This window comes from Trachurus trachurus (assembly GCF_905171665.1).
Source record: "Trachurus trachurus genome assembly, chromosome: 11".
Lineage (NCBI taxonomy): Eukaryota > Metazoa > Chordata > Actinopteri > Carangiformes > Carangidae > Trachurus > Trachurus trachurus.
Genome location: NC_139904.1, coordinates 15,698,364 through 15,718,059, shown reverse-complemented (window position 1 = coordinate 15,718,059; position 19,696 = coordinate 15,698,364). Strand labels below are relative to the sequence as shown.

Here is a 19,696-nt window from a genome sequence, read left to right as displayed (position 1 = left end):
TTTTTTTTTTATTGACATTCTGCCACAAATATGACATGTACTTCCATTTCAAATATTAGTCACAAAATCAGCATAAATGTCCTTTTTCTAGTTATAAAAGAACACAGAAAACAAAACCAAAACATGAACATTTAGGGAGTGAGGTATGGTTACTGTTACATATACAGCCTATTTATCTCAGGTTAAGCAAGTTAAAGTCCGGCCTGCGTGGTGTTATATAGTCTATCCATTTCTTCCAGCGTGAAGTAAACAAGTCCTTCTTGTAATTCAGATCTGCAGTTAATTTCTCCATTCTGTATATATCCATCGTAATGTCCATCCACATGGTCAATGTTGGACTCTCATGTGAAAGCCATTTTCTCGTAAGTGCCTTTTTGCCTGCTGCCACCAACAAAATACTAAATAAATGTTTGTCTCTCTTTGTCCATCCTTCAGGCATGAGTCCAAAAAAATGACTTTGCTTTGCAAGGGCAGGTGACTCCCAAAAATGTCTTGTATTGCCTTATGTATTTCCTTCCAATAATTTTTGGGCGGAGTGATTTCAAAAGCGCAAGTAGTTCTGAGTATTTGCTTTATGTGTTGTAATTTTACATTATTACACATGATAATTTCACAGTGTGGTGAATGTGCAGGTCACAACTTGTCCACGAGAGTGTTTTAGAGTTGTTGGATTGTGTATTTGATGAGGGACAGGGTACCTGTACCATTCACCTCCATTGTGTTTGCTGAGCAGCTCACGTCTCTGCCCCGCAGATCTCAAAACAACATGCACTGATAATTAAAGGTAATGAACCTATACTGCCATGACTATAGGGATTGCGGCAATAGGCGAATTTGCCAAAATGTTGAACTATCCTTTTACAGGGCTCCAGTCCAGACTACCTTTTTTTTTTTACCAGGAGCACAGTGGGCCCTAACTTAAAATTTTAGCAGCGCAAACAGAGAATTTAGGGGCACAAATCAACTTGCAAAGTAAATATTCACATTTCCTTTTCATTCATGATCCTCATACACTTTGACCTGCCACCTGTAATGACAGAGTCCAGATTATTTGAGTATTAAAAAACAAAACAAAACGAAAAACAGCAATTTTACTGGTTTGGTTGTGGTGTACCTATTTAGGGGCAGTCTGGAGCCCTGCATATGGATATGGAGAATAATACCAATAGAGTTTAAGTTGCTTTAAGGGCTGTGTGGGTTAGTATGAGTTTGCAGCTGTTGGTGAGGTTAATTCAGGCTACGGTATCATCATCCTTTCCAAATGAGGGCAGCCTCCCTCCCTCCCTCTCTCCTCAGCATCATCCTCCCTGCTGCTGCTGCTGCTGCTGCACCGCATTAGCTGCCGTCGGCTAGCCGGGGAATAAACTCCATCCCAACCCTGAGCACCTGCTGCCTGTCCGCTTCGCCGGGGGTGTATGAAAAGTAAGACACATAATATCACAGGAAAATAAGATATGCTATGTATTAGGTAGCTGTCAGAGGCGTCTGGACCTTTACCACCTACCTGCAGCCAGGTATTTATTACAGTCACTCCAGCAGCTAGGCGCTACTGAAGGCTAACGTTAGCAGAAACAGCGACACATTTTGGGCTCGTACGTGCGTTGGTTTTAGTTTGTTTTAAACTCACCCGTGTGTTTCCACTTTGTCCTTTTTTTTTCTTTTTCAGATGCCTAGTGTCACGGTGAAAGATGTCAACCAGCAGGAGTTTGTCAGGGCTCTGTCTGCTTTCCTCAAAAAGTAAGTACTAGGAGTTAAAGCTGAAAACACAAACGGAGCACCTGCATGACTGGCCGCTGTCCGCCTGTCAATCACTGCGCCGGAGAGTGAGTGGAAGTGAAGGGTCAAAATAAACTTTGATGAGATGAGAAAGTGTCTTCAGTAACTTTCACAAAGATATTTGTTTTGTTTTGTTTTGTAAAAAGTTATCTCAAGAAAGAAAAACGTCAAAAGCACCTAAATTAAAATTGAAATTCATTATTATAGCTAATTACTTCAAAATGTATTGAGTTATTTTATACGGTGGCCCTGAGGGTTCAACTCACTGCAACTTCAGAAAACACATGCAAAGACACAAAATGTGCAACAGAAAACGATGCCATCAATTTGACAACACAGACATAGACTGTATTTATTGTCTTTGCAACAAGCACAAAGAAATTGAGAGGTTCAATCCTCCTTAGGTGCCATTAAAAAGAGTGGTACAAAAAAACACAGGTAAAAAAAAATGTGTATGTGATAAATAAGAAAGAAAGAATAACACTACCTTGCAAGCACAATTCACATTAAATAAAAACAACTCAGTTATTGCACATGTGTTTCAGTCAGTCAGCTGCGTTTAGTGCAGTGGCTCTTGCATAAAAGCTGAATATAGGCTGCAAAAACCAATTTACATTATTTTTTAGATAGGGCTACAATTAACAGTTAGCCGTCTTCATAACTTCTAAATTTAAGAAGAATTGAACAAATCTGTTACCCACAATGTGTCACTTTTTTGTGTCCCTGAAAACACTTCCGTTGTGTTGTGAGTTTGCAGCAATTGTGTGGTCAAATTGATCATCGTTTTCTTACATTTGTTGCATTTGTATCTTTGTAGGTAGGCTATCTTCTTTACGTTGCAGTGCATTGAGCTCTCAGGGCCACCATACTTTACTTTTACAAAATATCCTTGTTTTTTAATTCTTTTTTTTTTTTTTTACATGTTGGATCTCCATGGACATGGGGGATTTTCAGTCTCATCTTCAGTTCCACCTAGGCTATATCTCATAGCAAACAAAGCCGTAATATTAATACAGCTGAGTTAATATAGTCTGTGTTGAATAAATCCTGCCTTCCCGTGCCATATGTTGTTTGAGCTAATGGCCCAGTCAGTTGATTCATCACATCAACCGATAATTGATTTTTCAGGTCTGGCAAACTGAAGGTCCCAGAGTGGGTTGACACAGTGAAGCTTGCCAGGCACAAGGAGCTGGCTCCATGTGATGACAACTGGTTTTACACCAGAGCAGGTTGGTCACACTGCAAGTGTTTCATCAGTTTATTTTCAGCAGCTGTAACAATTAGTTGGATCGATTGAAATGCTAAAAAAAGAAAAGAAAAAAGAAAACCTTAATATTCCAGCTTCTTTAGTAATATCATGAATTGCAGCTTCTCTTTAACTAGACTCTTTCGCTGTTGGGTTGTTTACTGTTGGATGGCAGCATCCTGGGTTCTGAGTTCTGGGCATGCGTCCATGTTTCCTTGCATTGCAGTTAACCAAAATAGATAAATAAATATGTGAAACGAATTTGTCAATATTTATAGGATAGTTTATGCTCTATACCAGCGACTCTCACACCCACGTGTTGTACAAGCAACATGTTTATAAGGATTTACTTTTGGGAAACCTCATGAGATTTTACACAAAATAAAACACTTCACAGTTTTGACATGTGATCATCTCAAGGGCTCCTTCTTGCCTCTGGGCCATATTTTAGGAACCCATGTGGTATATGATAATACACCTTGTGTAATATTGGTCCATCCTATCAGGTTTTCGACAGCTGGTACAGTATACACTGTAGAGGCATATGCACACAACCCTCCCTCGGCTGCTGTATGTTATCTGCTCAGGCTCAGTGACTTCACAATAGTATAAGACGAATTTCTCACATTTGATAAGCTGGTATGTTTGATTTCATGTCTTTTGGGTGGAAAAAGTCAAGACTGTTCCAGACGATTAAACAGTGGCATATTGTGAAGTATATATGCTATATACTGTTTGTACATCTCGCCACCAGCATCCACCGCCCGCCACCTATACCTCCGAGGAGGGGTGGGCGTGGGCTCCATGATCAAGATCTATGGAGGGCGTCAGAGGAACGGCGTATGCCCCGCCCACTTCAGCGTGGGCTCCAGGAATGTGGCGAGGAAGGTCCTGCAGGCTCTGGAGGGCCTCAAGATGGTAGAGAAGGACCCCAGTGGGTAAGAGAGGGAGGGGGGATGCTGTGAAGTGGTGAATAAGTAATGGATGGATTTTATTAATTCACTTCATTTGCTTACAGTGGACGGAGACTTACCCCCCAGGGTCAGCGAGATCTGGATAGGATCGCAGGTCAGGTGGGTTGCATGTCCCAATATGGACATTTTACCATCATCCTCTCCAGGGTGACCTCTGTATGTATTATTTAAATAATTACTTAAATAAAAGTGATTTATGATCATACTTTTCATCTACATACAAGCTATTTATTCATTCATAAAATGTATTCAAACCCTTTGTTTATTACATTTTTCCTCTGGTTTGTAGACACAAGTTATCTAATTTTATCCAGAAAAAGGGAAAGAAGAGTAATTTCAGTGATTGATAGTAATATAAATTAACTATACAGAATTAAGTATAGTTGAGCCAATAGATATAATGGATATAGTTTTAAATTACTTTTACCTGTCATTATATTTAACTGAAATTATTCCTAATTTTAAAACACATTTTAACCAAAAAAATAAGAATACTTGGCCACCATGTCGACTCCACAAATGAGTGGCTCCCTCTTGTGTTGTGTGTCAGTTATTGCCATAATGATGATGATTAAAACTAAAACTGCTTTAATGTTTGTATTTATGTAGTTAAGTTTAATGTTTACATTTACGCCACTCCTAAATATTTTTTATGACCTGTGCAGATGCTTCTCTGTTTGATAAGACTGCACGACCGTCCCCTCCTGCTCCCTCAGTCTTTATCTCTGTGTGTTTAGGTTGCCTCAGCAAACAAGAAACAGCGAAGTTTACAAAGCGCCATCTGAGGAATGCATGCAAAGAATCCAGACGAGTGAAATGCAGTTATGCCTTTCTGCTTATTTACTCAAGTTTGCTTGTTTCCCTTATAACTCCAGTGCCCACATTACAAAAGGCATTTCATAGAGATGTGTCTATAGTATGCATGCGTCTATAGCGCAGTCAGTGCAAATTAAATATCACACATGGATGTTTGACAAAAGCTTCAGGTTTCTTTGTCATTTGAAATTCATGATGAATTTAAAAACAGCTGTGGTGTAGCACACAACGGGCACAGGAGCACTGAGAATGAAGTATTGCCCAGCAAGAGCATTTCAGTGTCGTTTTGCCAACATCTGTGAAACTCAGTGTAAAAAAATAACAAAGGAAATGGATGCTAATATATATATATATATAGTATATTTTTATTGATTTATTCAATCCTTTGTTGGTTGCAAAATGTTATGCTGAAACATTTTATTCATGAAAAGTATGTGATGTACATGAGAATACACAATGTGTACTGATTAAACTGAGTGAACTGAAGTGGTGTTGCTGTGTCAGGTATGGGTGAGTGTGTGTCTTTAGTTGTTGCGCATAACAGTGCTGATCCAGCTGTTGTAGCGGCACACGCGGGCGTAGACACTGGGATGCCCCTGCATGGCGCAGTCGTAACCCCAGGACACGACTCCCTGCAGCTGACCGTTACACACCAGGGGGCCACCGGAGTCTCCCTGCAAACACAGGCAGAAGAACAGAGGGGGAGGGGGAGGGGGAGGGGGGGGTTTCAATGTCACTGTTAGTGCTCACACATCCTGTAACTCAGGAACAATAACACCAGGCTGAAAAGCAGTGTTTTGCTGCCCTCTCTGGTTAAGAGTCTCCAGCCTGTTTCACCTCTGGGTGTGGTCAGAACGTGTGCTTTGTTGCAACTGTACAGTAACCACCCAGGAGTGTTTTTTTTGTACTGTGTACGTGCATCACAGCAGCAAGGTGAAACGTTACATCCCTACAGGTTGGCAAACACAAGACTGAAAGAGGGTTTTACATAACTCTTTCAGAAAGAAAGAAAAAAGTACATTCACAGAATCAACTTATTAATCCTTAAAACCAGGAGTTTAAAATAAGAATACTGTGTTATAGTCAATTTTATGGGAACAGTAATTCAGATGGGCACACCTGTTTATATTAAGTACCTAAGTAAGTATTAGTCATCACATAACGGCATATTAAAAGTTCCTGTACATCCAGTGCTGCCTTAAATCTCTACTGCCTAGCTGTACCCATCCAATAATATATTGATATCAACAATATATTGTGATAAAACCACCATGTCAGCAGGATATAAGCTGCTTAATGTTTTACTGGCGTAGGTGGTTTTAAGTTAGACATTCAAAGTCAATTACTCCCCCAAATTAAATTTGTTACTATTTCATATAAATACCAGTACCATTTAATGATTATAGCATTACACACTGTGTTAGGGTTATGTTCCCAAATGTGCTTCTACCAGATCCTTTCTATGATGTTTACTCTTTATTATAGTTAGTCTGATAATGAAGCACTGAATAAAGAGGAAACGTGACTCTTGCATCTTCCTCCTGCACTGACAAGCAGGGGCAGTGGTGGTAATAAAGTGGATATAAGGCTAGATATATGCATCATTTGCATTAATAAAAAAAGCACAATAAGCATGTACAGTGTACTTTTGTTGTGCTCAGAATCAGAATCACACCACTGAGTCCCAGACTGCTTGCACTGCAGGAAGGCGATGCACCGTCATGTAGCACCTGACTCCCTCTGTGTTCGCTGTGGTTCGGTCCGACTCACTTGGCAGCTGCTGGCGCCTCCTGCCATGAATCCGGAGCAAACCATGTTGTCGGTGAAGAGGCCTTGGTAGGCGTTCCTGCAGATCCTGTCATCGATGATGGGCTGCCTCAGGCACTGCAGCCTGTCGGGGAAGCTGTCTGGGGAGCAGGAAGGCAAGTCTCAGTTCCTGGACCAAGCAGTATGTAAATACTATATTTTCCTCCGTTATCACATAGGTATAATGAAATCATAAGTCTGTAATATGAGTAATGTTGTCATCAGTCGATTTACTTTTGTCTATAGAAAATCAATTTTCCCTATTTAGGTAATTAATGCTTAATTTATCAGATAATTGTTTGGTGGTTGCCATTTTGTGAAGATTTGCAGTTTCCCTATTTTTTTTATTTTATAAAAAGCAATATCAAGATGTCACATTAGGCTCTGGGACATTTTGGACTAAATAATTAATTAATGTATCAGTAGCATTGCCACTTTAAAAGCATAAGATCATCTGCGGCAGCTTTAATTTGTTGCAGCCTTATATTATGAGACAAAGAGCTGCACATCACAGTGCACTGCTGCAAAACAGAGTATTTTGCCTCAGTTGATGCAAAATGTGTCATGCATGAAGTAAAAAGAAAACCAAGCCTCCCTGTCATCTGTCACTTCAGACATGGTGTGCACAAAAGAACTTTGTTTGAGATCCTATATGTCTGAATCAGACCTGAGTGTGTGTGTATGGATTAAATGCACTTTTTCTCAGTTGTGTGAGACCTTCCTAAAAGTGACAAAGTTGAACCTTGCCGGTCACATCAGTTCCTTCCCTTAAATAATACAGCTTGTCTTTTATGATCAGCAGTGACTCACACCCACACGCTGACACAGGGTCAGACTCTTCAGGCTGCTGTCTATCAGTCCTGTTTTTCTTTATCCCACTGCAGTACGACTATATCAACTTTTCTGACAACACTTACAACCTTCTCCTCACTCCACTTCTTTTGTGTTTTAGGCCTCAGAGACTCAACTTACTGCCATTGGCGGACATGTTGCCCCAGCCGGACACCATGCAGTTCTCGTCGGCCACGGGGCAGCGAGTGGGCAGAGCCACGGTCCGGACGTAGCTGTTGAGGGTGGCGGGGCGGCTCAGTTTGATCAGCATGATGTCGTTGTCCAGGTTGTAGCTGTTGTACTGTGGGTGCTTGATCATTTTGGCGCCATCGATGAACTGCTCAGTTCCCTCGTTGACAGCGATGTTGTGCTCGCCGAGGCGGACCTGGATACGACTGGTGGAAGTAATGAGAGAGTTCTCTTTAAAATAATGTCTGCATCATTTGATCATCATGGGCCTATAGAGCATTTCCTTGTATTTTCACTTACAAATAGTTTGCTTTACATGAGCTACAATAAGCTACTGGTCATACCAGAAAAAAATATAGGCTGACAACCTTCAAACCTGAGAGTCTATTAAACTGAGCAAGAAGGAGTTTCTTTTAAATTGAGTTTAAAATTGGGATTGTTATTTGTTCTTCCACTAAATTCCACATTCCAGAAATTAACCTTAATTTGTTTTACTTGGACATATGCTGAGTGACAAATTAGCACAAGCAGTCAGGAGATTTTTTTAACATACCACATTTGTTGCATGCTACACTGAGCTGCAAATGAATCTAATCCTGGTATCTGTGCACTATCAATATGCTGTTTCATAGCATCTAAAAGTCACCCTCCCTTCAAAACTGTGTTAAGCAGGTTTTACATTTTCATAGGAAAATGTCTCTGCAATCATTTCAAATTTCAGTTTAAAACTTCAACATAAGAGATGAAGAAATCTCCACTGAGTATATGAGTCTTAAACATGTCTGGAGATGTTGAAACTCCTCAGTAAAGCATACAAGGTGACTCAGAAGGTTATGTCCTGTACTCACGACTTGTAGCAGTGAGCAGCGGACACCACCCACTGGCTGGAGATCAGGGATCCACCGCAGAAGTGGTATCCAGCGTTCAGAGACACCTGGTAGGGGACAGAGTTTCTGGGACACTCATACCCTCCAACGATCTTATCGTCAGCAGCAGCAACTGAAACAACATATAGTAAAGCATGACATAGGGAAAAATCATAGAAATACTCATACAGAGTGGTGTATGAATAAATGTTTTTAGTAATGAAACAATTACATAATACATTTTTATCAAGTTTATATTTTAAAACAGAAAAGATGAATAAAGTTGGTTTGTCTCTTACAGGCTGCTCCGAGCAGAGTCAGGAAAACCAGGGCCTTCATGGTGACAGTGGTTGAATGTAAGCGACAGCCCACAGTGAAACTCCTTATATACACCTGTCCTGCACTTTATATGTATTTGCAACTTTCTCAAGGTCAGGAAAGTGAGAAGTAAAAACGTTGTGGGAAAGAGCCATATGGCCGAAAGCAGCAGAGAGACCTTGGGATGAAAAAACAGCAGGTCATTTAAGGGAATTTCTGATTGAAGTGTTAATCTGACAGTTATGTAACCAGCAATTATGTAAGTCCAGTGATGATTATATATGCATATGGATATGCACAGAGGACAATGTCAAACTATATAAAAAAAAATAATGATAATAATCTTAACTGCAGCTGATCAGTTTTAGACACAGAAAACGATGTGACATAAAACAGATGTTGCCTATGGTGTGTTTATTTGTCCAGAAATACAGCAGCAGCGTGTCCTCAGTGTGCAGGTGTCACAGCTCTGTGTTTCCTCCGACTCCACAGAAAAACCCGATAAGACTGTTGCAAAACTGCAGCAGCAACGCAGGAGAAAATGCAGCGTCAGAGAACGTTGACCGTGTCCCCCAACCTGAGGGACAGGACCCCCCCTCAACGGTACGGTACCTCTCGGGGACGTATGCAGCCGGCGATGAGTCAGCACTGTTCAGAGGGTAAGTCACAACGGGGGAGAACGAGGGGCGTACATGTACGGTACTCTTAAGTTACACCGACTCTTTTTTGACCCTCGTATACAAAACAGGGTTAAAATCTACTACCTTGTGACAGACTGCATGTTTTTGAGTTTTCAATTTTCCTCATCTCAGACTACTCAGTTGGAAACTAGCATTAGCTATAATCTCTGTATGTAGAACATCAGTCACATTGACTTGTTTGTAATGAGTGGAGGTGTTAACCTGCATTGTCCCTATCAAATAAACTAAATTAAACTAAACAAAAAAAAGCAACTTTACAAATCTGTCAGAAAATCAAAGGTCATATAAGCAAAAATAGACATTTAAAAAATCCTGCAACCCTTTGAATTTACCTCATGATCATGTACAGCCTAGTTAAATATGTTTTGAATATGAATTAGATAAAGTGAGTACAGAATTTGTATAAGGTTTTTCATAGAGCTGATGTCAGCATGAAGGACATAGATTTTTTAACTTCATCAGGAAATAATTTACTTCCTTTTTGTTTCATTTTGTTTTACCTTGGTGAGTTAAATGGCCAGCAGCGTATTGGTTTTTAATTACATTTTAATTACATTTTTTAAAATTCCTGATAGTGATGCTGAAGGCATCTTCCAATGTTTGTGTGAAATTGTCAGATTTGATTTCATCATTGTGTTTTTTGTTGTTGTTTTTAAATAGCTGACATGAATAATTTGACACCACATTTTCTTAATTATCAAGTTTGTCTAGTGCTGCATTCATGTCTGTGTTTACATATCACCAATGATATTCAGTTAAGATCGCTGAACGGTAAAAACACTGGCAAGTGAAAATTCTGAACATTTCAAATTTTTATTGAACATAAATTAAAAAAAATGCAGATAAAAAAATATTTAACAGGTTTAGAAATTCTTTATACAACTATATACAGGGAAAGGATTCACTGTGCGACGATAAAGTAACAAAGCTTTCCATGTCAAATTCAATTATTAATTCTAAAAAGACAAAATAAATATCCACAGCACGCAGCCTTCAGCATGAAGTTTAGGATCTCATCTACATCCATCAGCTGGATGGAGACGCACGCAGGAAGAATTGGGCACACAAAAGAAAAAACAAAACAAAACAGTGGCCACCTCTGCTCACAAAATAATTGCAGGCATAATAGTAAGTCAATTTTTAATAGTATTGATCTTGGTTGTTTTCATATTGAAAAGTTGTAATGATTGGAAAGATTGAACAGTGAGGAAATGAAGGAAGCAGTTTTTGTATAATGAAATAAAATCATGCTTCATAACACCGTTGAGGTAGTACACCAGTGAGAGACAAAAACAGGGGCAAGAGGGTGAAAAACAAAAAACAAGACTTAAGTTAGGATCATTACTCAGCAGTAGCTTCAGTTCTATTAGTCGGCCTTCACTTACAAACAGGAAGTTAAAAGCTCAAACACATTTAGTTCCATCAGCTTGTTGAATATACATTTATTGTTCAAATATACAAAAATACAAAAAGATTCATAAGGGGCAGAGCAGAGCAAGATCACTATTATTCCGAAAACTCCCTCATAGACCTTAAAAATACACAAACGGCACAAATGAACAAATAAAGAACAGACCGTTATAGTGGGATAAAAGCATTTAGGTCACAGCAGGTCTGCTGTTACAAATAAAAACAAGACATTTCAACTGAGTGAATGTGAGTGGGGGGGGAGAAAAGGTTTGGGTGACTATATTAAAACTACCATTTAGGGTAAATGTCACCAGCACCTAAAACATCAGAGTCCCTGTGATATCCTCCAGAGTGACATTAAAATGTAGCTGCTCTACAATGTACACGAGGTGCTTCGAGTTCAATGTATTTACATTGTTCTCTCTGCTGAGACGCTGGTGCTGCCGGAGAGCGTCCTGTCAAAGTTAAGGTGCTGAATCAAAGAAATCCTTCCTTCTCTGAGCTCCCGTATTTACAAAGACACCAGCATAATAATGGATCCCTCTTCACACAGTAATGAATGATTGCAGTCAGGCTATTTTAGTTTTGCACCATTCATTGTCAGGCCCCAGCTGAAGCAGAGTTCAATGGAGGAGTTTGACAATGTAAAACAGAGAGTGTGTGTTGTGTGAGATGGTCAAACAGTACATGAATCCAAGGAAAGAAAGAAGAAGGAAAAAAAAGAAAGAACAACAATCCAGCAGTGTGAAACTGTATAAATAGTCTTCATCCCGAGCTTCGACATATGGCTCTAATCTGGTTCTGTCACTTCAGAGGACAGAGGATAAACAAAAGCATCCTGCCCTTGTCCAGTTTTTAAATTAAGCTTCCACTGAAGTGAAGACTCAGTAGATCAATTTCTGTGTGCGTCAGCAACCTCACTCTTATGGCTACATCACAACAGTCACCTTCATCAACTCAACAAAGTCCGCCTCCTAAATTCAAGTGCATTAAACAAAATGGCTATCGGTACGTGGTGTGTGCGCGTGTGCGTGTGCAGGTGTGTGCGTGTGATGCTGTACTAATTCAGGAAGCGACGGCAGCGCTTTGTCCCGCAGTTGCAGTGCAGCTTGCTGTCCTCGTCCTCGATGGGGAACTTGTAGTCGTAGGTGAGCTCCTCTCCGCGGTAGATCTTCCTCAGGGCGAAGATGACGATGTGCTTGCGCCCGTCCACGTTGATGACGCGCGAGTAGCAGTTGGGCTCGCACGAGTGGTTGATGAAACGAGCCGCGTTGCCGTACATCGTCGCGTCCACCACGTCGAAGTCGTCGATGCGGAACATGTAGCAGCCGATTCCCTGAAGAAGAGAAAATACCCGATAGATTTAGAGATTTATTTATTTGACCACATTCAACTGTTGAACTACAGTTTGTGCAGTTTTTTTTGTAGATGTACGATACAAAATGACTCATATTTAGACAGAAATACTCAAAAGCTGTAATCTAACCTCAGACAAACAACAATAATAAGATCAAGAATCCAAATGGCTGGTGGACCGACTCCTGACACACTCTCTGGGCTGTGAGGGGCTGAATGTGCCAGCCAGGTTTCTTTTAAAAAGTAATAGTTATAGTTACTCGTTTCTTTCCCCAAAACTGAGTGAGTAACTGAGTTACTATATTATAAAAGTAACTAATTACCTGGAAAAATAGGTATTGCATTACTTTTTTTAAATAAAAAGGCTCAAATATGTCAAATTACTTGGACCCCATTTCCATAAAATAAAGTTTAAAATGATTAAAAATGTACTCGGACTCACTTAAACCTATATCTGTGTGGACGGGCCCTTATTCTACCTAACTCAATTGTCATCACTCACTATTACCCCTTTCCCACTGGCCAAAAAACCCGTTTAAACCCGCTAACAATCGGCTTTTGGTGGCAGTGGGAAAGGCGCACCGAGCCGCGTCGACCCGCGTCGACGCGGGTCAAACGACTCGGCAAGCGACGCGGGTTAAAATCGCCTTTAATCGGCTCGGCTCCGAACGGCTTGCAGTGGGAACGCCAGACCCGCGTCAACCCGCTAATTTACGTGATGACACTGAACGTTACGTGACGCTACGTCATCGCGCCGGTCGCGTCTCATATCACGTACCAAAACAAAGCTCTGCTCCGCTCTGCTCTCATCCGAGACTGGGATCAAAACATCAGAGAACACTGACCAAAAAAGATAGAAAAAAAGAAAAGAAAAGAAGCAACAGTCTGTGGTTTAACTGACGTGTTGTGCCGCGGACGTCCGTCATCCGGCCGCAGCAGACTCTCTGTCCTCCGCGGTCCTGGTGCTCCAGGTCAGCCAGCCAGAGAGTCTGCCTCGGCGGACGGACACTCCGCGGCGGGCGGCTGTGGCATGACTGTGTGTGTCTCTTGCACCGCGGATGAGAGCGGGGCGACTGGTTTATGCTCTGTCTGATCACTCAGCGGGGGGTCAGACTCGGCTCATTTTGGTCAATGGGAAAGGGGCCAAATGCCGATTGTTAGCGGGTCGACCCGCTAATTTTAGTGGGAAAACGGCTTATGTGGCTGCCTCGCCCTCCCTTCCCCCTCACCCGCCCTAACCAAAGAAAAAGAAAAAAGCTCCCATCCATCGCTGAGAGAGCCGGCTTGGGTGAAAGCCGCTCCACTGAGTCAAGTATAGCTGAGTAGCCTGAGTAACGGCGCATTTTATTGTCAGTAACGGTAGAGGCGTTATAACAGGTAAACGGTAACTTCTTTGATTACTCGTTACTGAAGAAAGTAGTGTGTTAGTAACGCAGTTTATTTATAATGCCGTTATTTCCCAGAACTTCAGAACGCAGTCACTTGCATTGAATAAGAGCTGAAGTCCCAGATCTTGTAACTCATCTCATTCTACTTTTTTGCACCACTGGTGGAAGACGTGCAGGTTTCTGCTTCACTTAATCCGTCAGTAAAACTCCTCATATTTTAAACAGGTGCATTGTAGTTGGATGAAACCAAACTATCTCCTGTCTCTCAGTAACTCCAACTCCACATGACTTAGTCTATGCAGCTGCTGTATGTACAGTACAGTACAGTACTGAGCCAGGGGAACGTGGGAGATTTCCAGGGTCGGAGATAAAGACAAACATACAGCGTGAGGTTAAAGGATCAGAGGCGTGTAGACTATTTGAAAAACAACAGTAAGATTGTTCACTCAACTAAGCAATCAATATGTAAAGATCAATGAAAATGACGCCCTATAACTCTGGTGTTGTATTTCTCTCTCCACCCTGGAATTGCTGAAATAACCAATTAATAATTGATGGCTAATAAATGATCCTTTCAATGTTGCCAAGTTGCCACTCTGTGGACAAGTTCGACACTTTTCTAAGGAAAACCTTTAGAGGATCTCAGTTTCCGCCCACATGCGTTTCCCTGGAGAACTTGAGGTCTGACTTCATTTCTCTGGAAGTCTGCATGCAAAAAGTCTGGTCCCGACATGACGACTTCTCAGGAAAATGGGAATTCAGCCACAACCGCCATCATCATTTTGATTCCTAAGAACATTAGTGTGTCGGGTGTTTACTCACTTTGCTGTCATAATATTTCTCCCTCTTATCCGTCAGGACAGCGCGGATGACGGTGCCTGCGTACTCTATCACCATCTCTCCAGCATCGATGTTCCTCTTGCAGAAAAGCCCGCGCCCATGAATTTGAGATCTGAAACAATCGGAGCAGAAAATGTATTTGAGCATACTTAGATTTTCTTTTTCCCTCATTTATACATTTTGTTCTGCTGTTTGTTTTCCATCACCTGTAAACTCCTACAGCTTCTTTGGAGAGTTTCTCCAGGTGCCTGAATCTCATAGCCATGGGAAGCTCGCTGCTGGTGGCTCGCCTGTCACAGTGAGACAACGAGAAGGAGGTGTCAACACGGTGCCAAATGGCCTTCTGGGAAATCTTAAAATTATTAATAAAAATAAATAAATAAATGCCACAATGGAAATGCTCCAACCTGGAAGATTTCAGTGGGAATTCATCCTCCTCTTCATCGAAGGTGCCTACAACGTCAGGGGGCGCTCTGTGCTGTGACGCCAGGAAGTTGAACATATCGAAGGTGGCTTTCCTAATTAGGAAAAGGTGAAAGAAAAGTACGATTAATCTGAGGTGTATTTAAATCACATATAAGAAATAATAAATAAATTAAAAAATAGACACCAAGCAACAAAAAAAAAATCTTAAGTATCTAGTGCTGTGTTGGTACCGTGTGTAAACTTCGGCTCGGGCGCAGCCGCTCGGGTTGAGGGGAAGCTCCTCCTCGATGTCGTCGCAGCGGTGGAAGCGGAAGCGGTGGTGTTTGCAGTTGGCGGCCCCCTGCAGCTGCTCCAGCAGGAAGATGACGGCGTCGTGGACGACGCCCAGCACCCGCGGCCCGCTCATCCCGCCCAGAGGCAGCTGCTTCAGGTGGAAGGCTGCACGAGCTTCGAGGACGCCGTCGATCACTGCACGCCAGGCAACTGAGGGAGGAAACGGAGAGGGGAACTCTGTTACGCTGCACATACAGCAGAATGATTACAGTGAAACTAGTGGAGTTAAAAAAAAAAAAAAAAATCTGTCGCTTATAGATTTAATTTGTGACAGTAAGAAGAATGTCTCAATTAAACACGACGGTTAGTAGGAGAGTTCAAAAAAGAAGCCAAAGCCTTATTCTTACCCTCTATGCTGTTAGCTTTAACACAGAATCCATCTTCACTGGTGATTTCAAAGCGCAGATGGGGCTGGTTCATGTACGTCCTCTTCCTGTGTCGAGGTGAAGGTGTTTCTTCTTCTGAGCTGAAACCTGGAGAATTAAATAAATGTCATCGCCAGAAAATGATATGTAACAACATACAATAACATTTCCTAACCAGCTGTGATTATAGTTGTTAATTAAACCATATTAGATTTTTAGTAATTAGACTTCATCGGGCAAATTATAGAACAAGCCATCATCTCAAAACACCACATTATAATGGGATTAGTCTCCGAGTAGCTCTTGGAAGTGTTTCATAATGACATACAAGTAAATGGTCCTTCATTTAATTACATTAAATTGCTTTTGTATGTTTTTATTCCTTTTTTTCCCTTTGAGCAGCTGCTGCACTGGTGACGCTGCTGCTGCTCCATATAAATTAACATTTAATGTTCAGTCACAAACCTGAGTAGGGGCCCCATTCAGAGAGGTCTCCGTGGCGAGCGCTGACCCACATGTGTGTATTACTAGGACTCTGGGGGTTGTTTTGTGCGGGTGTGAGTGGACTCTCAACCTGAGAACGCCTGGGCAGAAAGGACAAACTTTATAAGTAAAAGTATTAACAATCAATATAGTAACAAGATTGGCAGGTACTGTCAATTCACTTTATACACAATTTTGTTCATTCTTTTAGAAGAAGCCGTCTTGCAAAGTGGATAAATATGATATTCAACTGGATGTAATCTGTCTCTTAAGTCGATCTGTGAGGATGTGCTGCAGATGAACTGACCTGGAGGAGGCCGGCGCTGGTGGAGCGGTGATTCTCAGCGGCCCGGGTCGACTGGACACGTTCTCCTGGTCCAGGTCAAGAATGTCTTTCATTGTCGGTGCTTTCATTCTCACACCACTGAATCTGCTGAGAGAAAAATCAAAACATTTTCATTTAGGGTTAAAAGCTGAATTAATACTGACTGTTTATGGGTCAGTGACAAATAGGAGTTGGCAACATGCGCAATTCAGAAATATCTTTAAAAATTGTCTAAAAAAACATGCATCAGATGTAGATTTTGTATTAATGTTGGTTTTATGTCATTTGAACCATTTTTAGCAAGTCAGACTGAATGCCCTGAAAATGTCAAATGGTGTAACCACAAAATAATGATAAATATTAAATATTTGATCCACCTACAGTGGATAAGTGTACTTATAAAAAACACACACTTTCTTCAGAAAACATAAAATTAAAAAAAAAACGTATTTCTTTATTCAAATTGAAATCAATTCGGCAATACTGAGCAGGACTTATCCTTCTTTTTTCTAAATAATGTGACAAATAATGTAAAATTTGTTAAGAAACATAGTGTTGCATTGCAAGAGTGAATTACACGTATTCCACATTTGAGTCCAGATTTATTTTCCTGTATATAGTCAGACTTTTATGAAAAAATACTGGGTTATATAATGTCATATACTGTATATTCACTATGCGTTAAAGGGACAAGTTGTTTGTTTTCTGATATCTAAAGAAAAATATAAAGTAGATGTTTTTCAGTACCTGGCTTCATTAACTTCATCCACTTCGCCTGACGGGTCCTTCAGGAAGTCCATCTTGGATCTCTTCCTGGAAGGCCTTTCAGACACCGACGACACTCTCTTGACCTTCACCTGGGGGCGCGACGCGGCCGGCCTCGGCTGCGAACTAGAATCTGCTTCACTGATTAAACTGCTGGGCGACCCTGACCGTGCCACCGGCGACTGATCCGAGTCCTCTGCCTCCTGAAACTGGGACGCCCTTCGATGTCTGGCCTTTGGCCGTCGCACTTTACTGAGGATGATGGGCTTTGTCCTCGGCGTGTTGCGGTGCGTTGCCATGGCTCTGTTGATGATGGCCTGAGCGGTGCTTTCTCCGATGTTGGAGAGAGCCAGTTCAGGGCTGCTGAGGACGGGAGCTGCAGCTGTGGGAGCGCTGCTGCTTTTCACTGGCACCACCCGGACAACGATCTTTCTCTCTACTGCTGCTGCTGTTGTTTGTGTTGTTGTTGCTGCTGCTGCTGCTGCTGTTGCTGTTATTGTTGTTGTGCGGTTACTGTCGGCGGGGGCGTTTGAATTGGAACGAGACTTAATTATGACACGAGGGACCGAGCGCTGCAGAGGGTTACCGCTGTGGAGGATCTTGGCTATCTGGCTGATTTTATTGTAAGTAGGAGAATTCGCGCTGAGCGCCTGGTAGGTGTTCGACCTCGGGTCTTTGATCAGGATCTGACCCTGGCGGTTGACCAGCAGGACTTGCGGGGAAGGAGCCGGGGTCGGGGACAAGCCGACGGGCGCGGCCTCGGTCGGAGTCACCGCCTGCTGCCGACTTCCTGGCCTGGAGGTGTCCAAGCGGATGGCGATGGTTCGGCTCTGTTTGGCACCAGGTTGAATGGGCAGAGCGTTTAATCCGTTGATTACAATGGGGGAAGTCACTGTGCGTGGGACTGTGCAAACGGTTGCGGCGGCGGTGGCGGCGGCGGCCGGGGAAACAGACGCAGCATGTGCGGTCTGAACGGATGGAGAGGGCAACAGCAGTTTGAGTTTGTGCTGCTGCTGAAACAACGGTTTCGGCGGCAAACGTTTGAGGTGCATCAGGGGACGTTTTGTCTTCACCATGATGGTTTTCATCTGCATCGGGGGAGATTTTTTGGTTTTAGATTCTTCTTCTGGTGAGTAGTCGGGGTCGTTTAAATCATCTTTGAATCCCTCCAGGGAGTCGGCTGATGAGGCAGTGTCTTCTTTATCATCCAATGCATTTATATTTTTGCTTAACACGGCGCCAGCGGAGGAAGACGAAGAAGAAGAAGATGATGATGAGGATGAAGACGACGGTGATGGTAAAGGTAATACAGTGCCATCCGACGAAATAAAATGACCTGTGGTTGAATCCAAGACCACATCGTTTTGAGATGCGGGTGTTTCAGAGTGGACCTGAACCTCTTTCTCCTGAACCGACACCTCGTCTTGTACGAAACCCGATTCAAGAAGAACGGAAGGTTGAGAACTTTCCTCAAACTCCGGTTCAGTCGTTCCTTGTTGGACTGTCGAGTTTGACGCAGAGTAGATCGACTCCAGTCTCTTTAGTGCAATCGTCAACTGTTTAGTAGGTGTGTTGTGATTGTGAGTTTTAGCATCCGGACCTTCGTCGTTGCCCGCTTCGCTTTCCTCGCTCTCCGACCCGCTGTCCGCCCCGTCTAGCTGCGAGATCGACTGCGCCGAGGGGAGCTGACCCGCCGCCGCCTCCGAGCCGCTGGCTGCGTCGCACACCACGGTGCGTGAAAACTTAAAGTAGCGGCTCGAGTCGTCATCTTCGGAGTCGTTCCCCTGATGATGATGCTCCTGCATTTCCACATCCGGCACGACGCCTTGCGCTCCGCCTTGCGCCCCGCAGTGAAGCACCACGTTCTCGGTGAGCAGAGCCTCGTCGAACTCGAGCTTCGCGTTCAGCATGGACGCCACCGCCACCTCCGTGTCGGTGTCGAACACGGTGTAAGGCAGCTCCTGGGACATCAGGTGGGCGACTTCCTCTTCCAAGTTATCCGGGGCTAGCGAGATCCCGTTGGTCGTGGCCACGGCCGCGTCTTCCGCCTCGGATGACGCCAGGAAGTCTTGCGGAACCTCGGCGGACACCGGCGTGGTGATTTTAAAGTTCTGCCTCCCTTTGGGGGAGTGAGTGATGGCTCCTTGCCGCGGCGACAGCCCCGCAGTGATGCTGGAGTTGGACCTGGGCGGGGAGCTCCAGACCGGAGATGTTGAGTTTTGTCGGGACAGAGGAGGCGAGGCCGGTCCGAAGCCCGTGGGTCTTGGCGGGGAACTGAACAGGGCACATCTGGAGTTGACGGTGCCGCCGGAGCGGAGGGTCATCGGTGCCGACGGGTCGCTGTCTGTCGGCGAGGAGCTGCAGCGGCTTCTTGACGAGAGCCTGCGAGGTCGACGGGTGTCGTCCAGGTCCCTCAGCGTCAGGATGTGATGAGATTTGGGGGGAGCAGAACCTGAGAGAATCAGACCAAACAGTGATTTAT

The 19,696-nt window shown here is 43.0% G+C and overlaps 3 protein-coding genes across 4 annotated transcripts in view; 1 reads left to right on the top strand and 2 right to left on the bottom strand.

Moving 5' to 3' along the window:
• Positions 1 to 1,666: 1,666 nt before the first annotated feature.
• Positions 1,667 to 4,781, top strand: LOC310993969 (small ribosomal subunit protein eS19; the record flags this gene model as incomplete). The annotated part of the gene is made up of 5 exons (XM_083982459.1): positions 1,667 to 1,737; positions 2,905 to 3,005; positions 3,777 to 3,960; positions 4,041 to 4,095; positions 4,734 to 4,781. 5 exons carry the CDS (start codon positions 1,667 to 1,669, stop codon positions 4,779 to 4,781), a joined length of 459 nt encoding a protein of 152 aa, XP_083838585.1.
• A 555-nt stretch (positions 4,782 to 5,336) lies between these two features.
• LOC310993267 (trypsin-3-like) lies at positions 5,337 to 8,843 on the bottom strand (the record flags this gene model as incomplete). Its single annotated transcript, XM_083981582.1, has 5 exons — positions 5,337 to 5,486; positions 6,583 to 6,719; positions 7,591 to 7,844; positions 8,487 to 8,637; positions 8,804 to 8,843. The coding sequence occupies 5 exons, from the start codon at positions 8,841 to 8,843 to the stop codon at positions 5,337 to 5,339; spliced, it is 732 nt and encodes a 243-aa protein (XP_083837708.1).
• Positions 8,844 to 10,408: 1,565 nt separating this feature from the next.
• kmt2ba (lysine (K)-specific methyltransferase 2Ba) overlaps positions 10,409 to 19,696 on the bottom strand; it is a 32,650-nt gene continuing 23,362 nt past the window's right edge. The window contains exons 28-36 of one of the 2 annotated variants that reach the window (XM_083981900.1): positions 17,197 to 19,666; positions 16,432 to 16,557; positions 16,107 to 16,225; positions 15,624 to 15,749; positions 15,174 to 15,426; positions 14,925 to 15,035; positions 14,724 to 14,807; positions 14,500 to 14,629; positions 10,409 to 12,269 (exon numbers count right to left, since the gene is read on the bottom strand). In XM_083981900.1, coding sequence (XP_083838026.1) covers positions 11,994 to 12,269; positions 14,500 to 14,629; positions 14,724 to 14,807; positions 14,925 to 15,035; positions 15,174 to 15,426; positions 15,624 to 15,749; positions 16,107 to 16,225; positions 16,432 to 16,557; positions 17,197 to 19,666 — 3,695 coding nt within the window. In that variant the 3' untranslated portion in view covers positions 10,409 to 11,993. The remainder of the gene's footprint in view (positions 12,270 to 14,499; positions 14,630 to 14,723; positions 14,808 to 14,924; positions 15,036 to 15,173; positions 15,427 to 15,623; positions 15,750 to 16,106; positions 16,226 to 16,431; positions 16,558 to 17,196; positions 19,667 to 19,696) is intronic. The other variant, XM_083981901.1, reaches the window with a different exon arrangement.